This window comes from Rana temporaria, chromosome 5 (genome assembly GCF_905171775.1).
Source record: "Rana temporaria chromosome 5, aRanTem1.1, whole genome shotgun sequence".
NCBI lineage: Eukaryota > Metazoa > Chordata > Amphibia > Anura > Ranidae > Rana > Rana temporaria.
This window is the reverse complement of record NC_053493.1, coordinates 3,135,823-3,148,997: the sequence shown is the minus strand read 5'-3', so window position 1 is coordinate 3,148,997 and position 13,175 is coordinate 3,135,823. Positions and strand designations below refer to the sequence as shown.

The 13,175-nt window shown below is 49.2% G+C and overlaps 1 protein-coding gene across 2 annotated transcripts in view; it reads right to left on the bottom strand.

The window, feature by feature from the left end:
- ADGRB1 (adhesion G protein-coupled receptor B1) overlaps positions 1–13,175 on the bottom strand; it is a 735,432-nt gene that overhangs the window by 17,543 nt on the left and 704,714 nt on the right. For both annotated transcript variants that reach the window (XM_040352071.1, XM_040352072.1), the window contains one exon: positions 6,414–7,060. In XM_040352071.1, the coding sequence (XP_040208005.1) occupies positions 6,414–7,060 (647 nt within the window). The remainder of the gene's footprint in view (positions 1–6,413; positions 7,061–13,175) is intronic.

Sequence of the window (13,175 nt, the reverse complement as noted above, 5' to 3'; positions counted from 1 at the left end):
GGGACTGCACCCTAGGAGGTATACAATGGGACTGCACCCTAGGAGGTATACAATGGGACTGCCCCCTAGGAGGTATACAATGGGACTGCCCCCTAGGAGGTATACAATGGGACTGCCCCCTAGGAGGTATACAATGGGACTGCACCTTAGGAGGTATACAATGGGACTGCTCCCTAGGAGGTATACAATGAGACTGCACCCTAGGAGGTATACAATGGGACTGCACCCTGGGAGGTATACAATGGGACTGCACCCTAGGAGGCATACAATGGGACTGCAGCCTAGGAGGTATACAATGAGACTGCCCCCTAGGAGGTATACAATGAGACTGCAGCCTAGGAGGTATACAATGAGACTGCCCCTAGGAGGTATACAATGAGACTGCCCCCTAGGAGGTATACAATGGGACTGCCCCCTAGGAGGTATACAATGGGACTGCCCCCTAGGAGGTATACAATGGGACTGCACCTTAGGAGGTATACAATGGGACTGCCCCCTAGGAGGTATACAATGGGACTGCCCCCTAGGAGGTATACAATGGGACTGCACCCTAGGAGGCATACAATGAGACTGCAGCCTAGGAGGTATACAATGGGACTGCGCCCTGGGAGGCATACAATGAGACTGCAGCCTAGGAGGTATACAATGGGACTGCGCCCTGGGAGGTATACAATGGGACTGCCCCCTAGGAGGCATACAATGGGACTGCACCCTAGGAGGCATACAATGGGACTGCACCCTAGGAGGTATACAATGGGACTGCACCCTTGGAGGTATACAATGATACTGCACCCTAGGAGGCATACAAGGGGACTGCACCCTAGGAGGTATACAATGGGACTGCCCCCTAGGAGGTATACAATGGGACTGCAACCTAGGAGGTATACAATGGGACTGCACCCTAGGAGGTATACAATGGGACTGCCCCCTAGGAGGTATACAATGGGACTGCACCCTAGGGAGGCATACAATGGGACTGCACCCTAGGAGGTATACAATGGGACTGCAACCTAGGAGGTAAACAATGGGACTGCACCCTGGGAGGTATACAATGGGACTGCGCCCTAGGAGGTATACAATGGGACTGCCCCCTAGGAGGTATACAATGGGACTGCAACCTAGGAGGTATACAATGGGACTGCACCCTGGGAGGTATACAATGGGACTGCGCCCTAGGGAGGTATACAATGGGACTGCCCCCTAGGAGGTATACAATGGGACTGCGCCCTAGGAGGTATACAATGGGACTGCGCCCTAGGAGGTATACAATGGGACTGCGCCCTAGGAGGTATACAATGGGACTGCACCCTGGGAGGTATACAATGGGACTGCCCCCTAGGAGGCATACAATGGGACTGCACCCTAGGAGGCATACAATGGGACTGCACCCTAGGAGGTATACAATGGGACTGCACCCTTGGAGGTATACAATGATACTGCACCCTAGGAGGCATACAAGGGGACTGCACCCTAGGAGGTATACAATGGGACTGCACACTAGGAGGTATACAATGGGACTGCACCCTGGGAGGTATACAATGGGACTGCCCCCTAGGAGGTATACAATGGGACTGCGCCCTAGGAGGTATACAATGGGACTGCACCCTAGGAGGCATACAATGGGACTGCACCCTAGGAGGTATACAATGGGACTGCACCCTTGGAGGTATACAATGATACTGCACCCTAGGAGGCATACAAGGGGACTGCACCCTAGGAGGTATACAATGGGACTGCACCCTAGGAGGCATACAATGGGACTGCACCCTAGGAGGCATACAATGGGACTGCACCCTAGGAGGTATACAATGGGACTGCCCCTTAGGAGTAATACAATGGGACTGCACCCTAGGAGGCATACAATGGGACTGCACCCTAGGAGGTATACAATGGGACTGCCCCTTAGGAGTAATACAATGGGACTGCACCCTAGGAGGCATACAATGGGACTGCACCCTAGGAGGTATACAATGGGACTGCACCCTAGGAGGCATACAATGGGACTGCACCCTAGGAGGTATACAATGGGACTGCACCCTAGGAGGCATACAATGGGACTGCACCCTAGGAGGTATACAATGGGACTGCACCCTAGGAGGTATACAATGGGACTGCACACTAGGAGGTATACAATGGGACTGCACCCTAGGAGGTATACAATGGGACTGCGCCCTAGGAGGCATACAATGGGACTGCACCCTAAGAGGCATACAATGGGACTGCACCCTAAGAGGCATACAATGGAACTGCACCCTAGGGAGGCATACAATGGGACTGCACCCTAGGAGGTATACAATGGGGCTGCACCCTAGGAGGTATACAATGGGACTGCACCCTAGGAGGTATACAATGGGACTGCACCCTAGGAGGTATACAATGGGACTGCACCCTAGGGAGGCATACAATGGGACTGCACCCTAAGAGGCATACAATGGAACTGCACCCTAGGAGGCATACAATGGGACTGCACCCTAGGAGGCATACAATGGGACTGCACCCTAGGAGGTATACAATGGGACTGCACCCTTGGAGGTATACAATGGGACTGCAACCTAGGAGGTATACAATGGGACTGCACCCTAGGAGGCATACAATGGGACTGCACCCTAGGAGGTATACAATGGGACTGCACCCTAGGAGACATACAATGGGACTGCACCCTAGGAGGTATACAATGGGGCTGCACCCTAGGAGGCATACAATGGGACTGCACCCTAGGAGGCATACAATGGGACTGCACCCTAGGAGGTATACAATGGGACTGCCCCTTAGGAGTAATACAATGGGACTGCACCCTAGGAGGTATACAATGGGACTGCACCCTAGGAGGTATACAATGGGGCTGCACCCTAGGAGGTATACAATGGGACTGCACCCTGGGAGGTATACAATGGGACTGCACCCTAGGAGGTATACAATGGGACTGCACCCTAGGAGGCATACAATGGGACTGCGCCCTAGGAGGTATACAATGGGACTGCACCCTAGGAGGTATACAATGGGACTGCACCCTAGGAGGTATACAATGGGACTGCACCCTAGGAGGCATACAATGGGACTGCACCCTAGGAGGTATACAATGGGACTGCACCCTAGGAGGTATACAATGGGACTGCACCCTAGGAGGTATACAATGGGACTGCACCCTAGGAGGTATACAATGGGACTGCAGCCTAGAAGGTATACAATGGGACTGCACACTAGGAGGTATACAATGGGACTGCACCCTAGAAGGTATACAATGGGACTGCACCCTAGGAGGTATACAATGGGACTGCACCCTAGGAGGTATACAATGGGACTGCACCCTAGGAGGTATACAATGGGACTGCACCCTAGGAGGTATACAATGGGACTGCAGCCTAGGAGGTATACAATGGGACTGCACCCTAGGAGGTATACAATGGGACTGCACCCTAGGAGGTATACAATGGGACTGCACCCTAGGAGGTATACAATGGGACTGCACCCTTGGAGGTATACAATGGGACTGCACCCTAGGGAGGTATACAATGGGACTGCACCCTAGGAGGTATACAATGGGACTGCACCCTAGGAGGTATACAATGGGACTGCCCCCGAGGAGGTATACAATGGGACTGCACCATAGGAGGTATACAATGGGACTGCACCCTAGGAGGTATACAATGGGACTGCAGCCTAGGAGGTATACAATGGGACTGCACCCTAGGAGGTATACAATGGGACTGCACCCTAGGAGGTATACAATGGGACTGCACCCTAGGAGGTATACAATGGGACTGCACCCTTGGAGGTATACAATGGGACTGCACCCTAGGGAGGTATACAATGGGACTGCACCCTAGGAGGTATACAATGGGACTGCACCCTAGGAGGTATACAATGGGACTGCAGCCTAGAAGGTATACAATGGGACTGCACCCTAGAAGGTATACAATGGGACTGCACCCTAGGAGGTATACAATGGGACTGCCCCCGAGGAGGTATACAATGGGACTGCACCCTAGGAGGTATACAATGGGACTGCACCCTAGGAGGTATACAATGGGACTGCAGCCTAGGAGGTATACAATGGGACTGCACCCTAGGAGGTATACAATGGGACTGCACCCTAGGAGGTATACAATGGGACTGCACCCTAGGAGGTATACAATGGGACTGCACCCTTGGAGGTATACAATGGGACTGCACCCTAGGGAGGTATACAATGGGACTGCACCCTAGGGAGGTATACAATGGGACTGCAGCCTAGGAGGTTTACAATGGGACTGCACCCTAGGAGGCATACAATGGGACTGCAGCCTAGGAGGCATACAATGGGACTGCAGCCTAGGAGGCATACAATGGGACTGCACCCTAGGAGGTATACAATGGGACTGCACCCTAGGAGGCATACAATGGGACTGCAGCCTAGGAGGCATACAATGGGACTGCACCCTAGGAGGCATACAATGGGACTGCACCCTAGGAGGCATACAATGGGACTGCACCCTAGGAGGCATACAATGGGACTGCAGCCTAGGAGGCATACAATGGGACTGCACATTTGTGTATTTTGTTCACTAGACAAGTCATTAGAAGACAAACCATGTCCCAGCAGTCTGAAAAGGTGGAATAATTTATCTTCATAGATTTCTTAAGGGATATTGTCTGTATTCGTTCTGTCCCATTTGAGGTAATCCAAACCACGCTCTCAGCTTCCAATAAGTAATTGCCCATCATTTTCTCGGTCTCCCCGTGCCTCTAATAGACACAGGATGATTTACACATAAGAGGTGCCTGGGGAGCTGAAACAGGAGTTTCCCGACCTCTCTGAGGTAAGCTGGGTTCCACGAGCACCCCGCCCAAAGTGACTCCCGTCACATATAGTTTTTATTTTATCAATGTTGATGCATTTACCAATGTGGACTATGACTTTAAGGTAGCTTTCAAGGGTGCAATAAACTTTAAATGCCCCCCCCCACCCCCCAGCATTACAGAAGCTCCTTTGTATAATCCTAAACCGGTTCTTGAGCCCAAAAAATATAGGCCCGGATTCAGAAAGATTGCCGTAAGTTTAGGCGGGCGTAGCGTATCTCATATACGCTACGCCGCCGTAACTTTGAGAGGCAAGTCCTGTATTCAGAAAGAACTTGCGCCCAAAGTTACGGCGGCGTAGCCTATATGGGGCGGGCGTAAGCTGGCCTAATTCAAAATAGGCTGGTAGGGGGCGTGTTGTATGCTAAACAGTCGTGACCCCACGTAATTGACGCTACGAACGACGCATGCGCCGTCCGTGAAAGTATCCCAGTGCGCACGCTCCAAATTACACCACAAATAGTCATTGCTTTAGACGTGAACGTAACTTACGCACAGCCCTATTCGCGTACGACTTACGCAAACGACGCAAAATTCGACGCTGGCCCAACGTCCATACCTAACATTGGCTACGCCTGACTTACGCCACTCGTATCTAGGCAACTGTGAGGCGTATCTGATTCTATGAATCAGGCGCCGAGTTGCGACGGCCCGCATTCCGAGTTACGCCGTCGTAGCTTCTTTCTGAATCCGGCCCATAATATTTAGTAGTAATAAATATAAACAATGGCCCAGATTCAGGTAGCAATTGCGCCTGCGTAACCATAGTTACGCAGCGCAATTGCTGACTTGCGCCGGCGTAACGAGTTCTCCTGATTCAGAGAACTTGTTACGCCGACTGCAGCCTAAAATCTGCGTGGCATAAGGCTCTTATGCCACGCATATCTTAGGCTGCATTCTAGCGATGAACGCTAGGGGGCGCTCCCATTGTGATCTGTGTATAGTATGCAAATTGCATACTATCACCGATTCACAACGTTGCGCGAGCCCTGCGTACGCAAATTACGTAGTTTGCGTACGTCGGGTTTCGCGTAAGGTTACACATCCTAATAGCAGGCGCAGCCAATGCTATAGGATACCCGGCGTTCCCGCGTTGCGACGTTTGAATTTTACGTTGTTTGCGTAAGTGAATGGTGAATGGCGCTGGACGCCATTCACGTTCACTTTGAAGCAAATGACGTCCTTGCGACGTGATTTGCCGCAATGCACGTCGGGAAAGTTTCCCGACTGAGCATGCGCTGTACGCTTGGCGCGGGAGCGCGCCTAATTTAAATGATTCCCGCCCCCGGCGGGATCATTTACATTGCGCGCGCTTACACCGGGCAATTTTGCCAGCGCGCCCTCGCAATTTACGGAGCTACTGCTCCGTGAATCGAGGGCAGCGCAAATTATTTGCGGGGGCGTAGGGCAAAATCGTTGCCCTGTGCCTCCGCAAATAATGCGCATGTCGTACCTGAATCCGGGCCAATAAAAGTAAAATAAAAGAACCTGGGGTGACAGTATATCATTGCAATTGTTATCTTCAATCATGTCACAGAAGGCACTTTGATCATCCCCATGAGAATTGTCCTCACCTCTAAAGAGCTCATCGATAGCGTCGCGATGTTCTCGTTTTTTGGGACAATACCCGCTGTCCCTAATTCTACCTTTTCGCACAGCCCCATCGGGATCTGAGACTCGCTGGGGTGCAGCTGATGCTTCTGCATGGGAGAACCTTGCTCAGGACATTTCATGCCCATGCGTTCCCTGGGTGGACTCTTCACCATGTAGGTGGGATCGCCCATGTTGAGATGAATGAGCCGGGTCTGCGGCATCTGGTCAATGTTCATGCTGTATTTGCCGTCCTCCTTTGGCTTGGCCCTCAAGGTGGCCGTGTTGCTGGGTAAAATGACGTAGCTGGTGTCCATCGACTGCTCCTGCGCTCTGGTCAGCTCAGAGTCTAACTTTTTAAAGATGTCCCCTTCGCACATGTACATGGGCTTTGGGGGCTGGTTCTTGTCTTTTTTTAGGGTGAGCGTGTGGTTATTATACTCGTTGAGATTAATGCTTCCAAGATAATGCGGAGAGCCTTGAAGATGCATTTTGGAGACGTTGGCTGGAAGACTGTTGAAGTTCGACCCCTTTTGGTGGTTCTTCATCTTTTCTTCGTCTTGCAGTGATGGGCGTTTTAAAGTCCCCGTAATGGTGGATGTCCTACATGTAGAGATGTCTTTGCTAAGGGCTGGAGAAGAAAGAGAACCAAATGAAATAAGAATTCAGAGTTTTGCACACAAATATTTACATTGTGCATATATAACAAGCAAGACGCCCCGTATACGTAAAGAAGAAAAAAAATATACGTATAGAAGAGAAAAAATATACGTATAGAAGAGAAAAATATATACGTATAGAAGAAAAAAAATATACGTATAGAAGAGAAACATGGTAATACAAAGATTGGGCAGACATGAGAGAGTCTTTCCTTTGCGAAAATTGTAATTTGGGGAAAACTTAATGGCCATGTTCCCCATCCAAGATTCTTTAACCACTTCCATACCGGGCACTTATACACCTTCCCGCCCAGACGAATTTTTAGCTTTCAGCGCTGTCGCACTTTGAATGACAATTACGGCAGTCGTGCTACGCTGTACCCAAACTAAATTTTTATCATTTTGTTCCCACAAATAGAGCTTTCTTTTGGTGGTATTTGATCACCTCTGCGATTTTTATTTTCTGCAAAAATAAAATAAAAAAATGACCGAAAAATTTGAAAAAATAACATTTTTTGTTTCTGTTAGAAAACATTGGGGTAGATTCAGTAACATTTGCACAGTTTTTACGTAGGCGCAGGAAACCGTTTTTGCCCTGCGCCCCCGCAAATTTTCTGCGCTACCCTCGATTCACGGAGCAGTAGCTCTGTAAATTGCGTGGGCGCTCCGGCAAAATGCACGGCGTAAGCGCGCGCAATTTAAATGATCCCGTAGGGGGGCGGGAATCATTTAGATTAGGCGCGTTCCCGCGACGAGCGTAGTGCGCATGCTCCGTCGGGAAACTTTCCCGACGTGCATTGCGGTAAATGACGTCGCAAGGACGTCATTTGCTTCAAAGTGAACGTGAATGGCGTCCAGCGCCATTCACGATTCACTTACGCAAACAACGTACATTTCAAATTTCGCGACGCGGGAACGACGGGTATACTTTAGCATTGGCTGCCCCTGCTATAAAAGGGGCAGCCTTACGCAAAAAAAGACGTACGCAAACGACGTAAACTGCGTACGCAGGGCTCGCGTAGTGAATAGGCGTTAGTGTGCAATTTGCATACTATACGCTGACCACAACGGGAACGCCTTATGCCACGCATATCTTAGGCTGCAGTCGGCGTAACGAGGTTCCTGAATCAGGAGCATTCGTTACGCCGGGGCAAGTAAGCAATTGCGCTGCGTAACTATGGTTACGCAGGCGCAATTGCTCTTTGAATCTGGGCCATTGTAAATAAGTACGTTTTCTCCTTCACTGATGGGCACTGATGGTACTGCACTGACGGGTACTGATGAGGTGGCACTGATGTGGTGGCATTGATGGGCACTGATGATGGGCACTAATATGCGGCACTGATAGGCGGCGCGGATGGGCACGGATAGGCGGCACGGATGGGCACTGATAGGTGACACGGATAGGTGACACAGATGGACACGGATAGGCGGCATGGATGGGCACTGATAGGCGGCATGGATGGCAACTGATGGGCACTTATATGTGGCACTAATGTATGTTGTACTAATGGATGCCAATCAGTGCCAAACAATGCCTGCTAATCAGTGATGCCCATTGTCGGCACTGATTGGCATCCATTGCGGGCACTGCTTGGCATCCATTATTTCTGTCATTGTCATCCCTGGTGGTCTAGGGTGGCATACCTGTGTTTTGAATTGTCATTGTCATCCCTGGTGGTCTAGTGGCATCCCTGGTGGTCCAGTGTGGGCATCCTCGGGGGGGGCTGTGCTGATAATCGATCAGCACAAACCCCCCCTGTCACAGGAGCAGCCGATTGGCTCTCCTCTACTCGCGTCTGACAGAAGCGAGTGAGGAAAAGCCGATTACCGGCTTTTCCTGTTTACATCGTGATCAGCCGTGATTGGACACGGCTGATCATGTGGTAAAGAGTCTTCGTCGGAGACTCTTTACCTAGATCGGTGTTGCGGGGTGTCAGACTGACACCCTGCAACAACGATCGCCGCGATGCGCGCCCCCGGGGGCCTGCATCGGCTCAATATCCCGAGGATGTCATATGACGTCCAGTCATGATATTGAAACCACTTTGCCGCCGTCAATCTGCAATTGGCGGGCGGCAAGTGGTTAACCACTTCAGCCCCCGGACCATTTGGCTGCCCAAAGACCTGGCCACTTTTTGCCATTCGGCACTGCGTCGCTTTAACGCACAATTGCGCGGTCGTGCAACGTGGCTCCCAAACAAAACGTATGTCCTTTTTTTCCCCACAAATAGAGATTTCTTTTGGTGGTATTTGATCACCTCTGCGGTTTTTATTTTTTGCGCTATAAATAAAAATACAGCGACAATTTTGAAAAAAAAATTAACTTTTTGCTATAATAAATATCCACAAAAAATATATAAAAAAAAATGTCCTCAGTTTAGTCTGATACGTATTCTTCTACATATTTTTGGTAAAGAAAAAAAATTGCAATAAGCGTTTATTGATTGGTTTGCCAAAAGTTATAGCGTTTACAAAATAGGGGATAGTTTTATGGCATTTTTATTCGTATTTTTTTTTTTTTGGCGGCGATCAGCGATTTTTATCGTGACTGCGACATTATAGCGGACACTTTTGACACCGTTTTGGGACCATTGTCATTTTTACAGCGATAAGTGCTATAGAAATGGACTGGCCAATCAGGGGTGTCCAATGGCTGGCATGTGTCATTTCTATGGTTACAATTGGATGATCCTGGCTGGCCAGTATGGTGTGTCCAATGGTGAACCCTGCCTGGAGGTTGTCATTTCTGTGGTTACCATCGAATACCTCTGGCTGGCCAGCAAGAGGTGTCCAATGGTGACCCCCAGCTGACTGGCATAATTTCTATGGTCACCATCGGACACCCCTGGCTGACCAGTCAGGGGTGTCCAATGCTGACCCCTGGATGACTGGTATCATTTCTATGGTAACCATTGGACACCCCTGGCTGACCAGTCAAAGGTGTCAAATAGTGTCTTTTGGCTGGCTGGTGTCATTTCTATGCTTACCATCTAACGCCTCTGACTGGCCAGTCAAGGGTGTGTAATGGTGACCCTTGCCTGGCTCCTGTAATTTCTATGGTAGCCATTGGATACCCCTGACTGGCCAGTACAAGGTGTCCAATAGTGACTGCTGGCTGGCTGGTGTCATTCCTATGGTTACCATTGGACACCTCTGGCTGGCCAGTCAGGGGTGTGTAATCGTGACCCCTGGATGGCTGGAGTTATTTTTATGGTCACCATCGGACACCCCTGGCTGGAAAGTCAGGGATGTCCAGTGCTGACCCCTGCCTGGCCGGTGTTATTTCTATGGTTACCATTGAACCATTGGACACTTCTGGCTGGCCAGCCAGGGGTGTGTAATGGTGACCCCCTGGATAGCTGGTGTCATTTCTATGGTAACCATTGGACACCTCTGGCTGACCGGTCAGGAGTGTCCAATAGTGTCTTCTGGCTGGCTGGTTTCATTTATATGCTTACCATTAGACACCTCTGGTTGGCCAGTCAGGGGTGTCTGATAGTGACCCCTGCCTGGCCGGGGTTGTTTCTATGGTCACCATCTAACGACTCTGGCTGGCCAGTGAGGGGTCTGTAATGGTGACCCCTGCCTGGCCGGGGTTGTTTCTATGGTCACCATCTAACGCCTCTGGCTGGCCAGTGAGGGGTGTGTAATGGTGACCCCTGCCTGGCTCCTGTCATTTCTATGGTAGCCATTGGATACCCCTGGCTGGCCAGTACAAGGTGACCCCTGTCTGGCTGGTGTCATTCCTATGGTTACCATTGGACACTTCTGAATGGCCAGGGGGGCGGGGAGGTGACCAGGCTGTAATTGCTCAACTGCAAGAATAAAAAGTCAGGTCTCCAGTCCAGACCCGGGCTTTAATACTCCAGGACTGGATGGACAGAAACTTTGACAGATAAAAACGGCTCCCCCAAGACCAACTTTGACTATTTCAGTCTGGAGTCCATCTTTAATTTGAATCTGGATTTTTTTTTCCTTTCTTCCTTTTTATACCAGAAATGAAACAGATGAGATCTCATCATCACAAAGCCGAGAAGAGAAAAGCGTATTTCCAATTATAAATTCCATCATCTCGGCCTCCATTAAGACGCATTTTTTATCCCCGCGGACTTCGCTTCCTTCCAAATTATTTCGGAAGATCAAATAAAAGATTCTCTCAGCTTTCCTCATACAGTAATTAATTCATCAACAAACGGTTACCTGTTTTATCTCATTTACCGGATTAATTCACTACGAAGGTCCGTTATCGAAGGATAAAAATGTATCTTTTAAAGGGTTACTCCGCTTTCACGGAAAAAATATTTTGTATAATGTGGAAGATTTTACGCAGCGAGAATCCTGATTTTATTCTAAGCCAAAAAAAAATAATTGTATTCTCATTTTGCCCAGAATCGTGCAGCTCTACTATATATATACATATATATATCTCTGTACCGTATATACTCGAGTATAAGCTGAGTTTTTCAGCACATTTTTTTGTGTGCTGAAAATGCCCCCCTCGGCTTATACTCGAGTCACCATTTTGTGCCTGATCTCTCGGACTTTGGGGACCCGGTATTAGCCAAACTTGGCCCACATGTAGCCCCACTCTTCCTCTACAAGTGTGCAAAGTTTGTTGTTTGGGGGACCTACGGTCGGGGAGCACCGATTTTTCAAACCAGGGCACCCCTTCCATAGACTCCCATGTTAAACTGTAATTTCTTCAGTGAATTTGGGGACCTGGTACCGGCCGGTCTTAGGTTCCCTGGACCCGGAACTTGGCACACATGTAGCCCCACTCTTCCTCTACAAGTGTGCAAAGTTCGTTGTTTGGGGGTACTACTGTCGGGGAGCACCGATTTTTCAAACCGGGACACCCCTTCCATAGACTCCAATGTTAAACTGTCATTTCTTCAGTGAATTTGGAGACCTGGTACCGGCCGGTCGTAGGTCCCCTGGACCCAAAACCTGGCACACATGTAGCCCCACTACTTCTCTACAAGTGTGCAAAGTTTGTTGTCCGGGGGACCTACGGTCGGGGAGCACCGATTTTTCAAAGTCGGGCACCCCTTCCATAGACTCCAATGTTAAACTGTAATTTCTTCAGTGAATTTGGAGACCCGGTACCGGCCGGTCGTAGGTCCCCTGGACCCAGAACTTGGCACACATGTAGCCCCACTCTTCCTCTACAAGTTTGTTGTCTGTAGGACCTACGGCTGGAAAGGACTGATTTTTTAAACCCGGGCACCCCTTCCATAGACTCCCATGTTAAACTGTAATTTCTTCAGTGAATTTGGAGACCCGGTACTGGCCGGTAATAGGTCCCCTGGACCCAGAACGTGGCACACATATAGTCCTATTGATCCTCTACAAGTGTGCAAAGTTTGTTGTCTGGGGGACCTACACCTGGGGAGAACCGATTTTTCAAACCTGGGGCACCCCTTCCATAGACTCCCATGTTAAACTGTAATTTCTTCAGTGAATTTGGAGAGCTAGTACTGGTTGGTCGTAGGTCCCCTGGACCCGGAACTTGGCACACATGTAGCCCTATTTCTCCTCTACAAGTGTGCAAAGATTGTTGTCTGGAGAACCTACGGCTGGAGAGCACTGATTTTTTAAAGCCGGGCACCCCTTCCATAGACTCCCATGTTAAACGTCAGTCTAGGCATGGGCACAGTGAGGCATGGGCACAGTAAGGCATGGACACAGTGAGGCATGGGCACAGTGAGGCATGGGCACAGTGAGGCATGGACACAGTGAGGCATGGGCACAGTGAGGCATGGGCACAGTGAGGCATGGGCACAGTGAGGCATGCACATGGACACCCTAGGCTTATACTGGAGTCAAAAAGTTTTCCCATTTTTTTGTGGTAAAATTAGGTGCCTCGGCTTATATTCAGGTCGGTTTATACTCGAGTATATACGGTATGTATATATATATATATATATATACACACACACACACACACACACAGGTGCATCTTATAAAATTAGAACATCATCACAAAGTTAATTTATATATATATATATATATATATATATATATATATATATATATATATATATATATATATATATATATATATATATATATATATATATATAT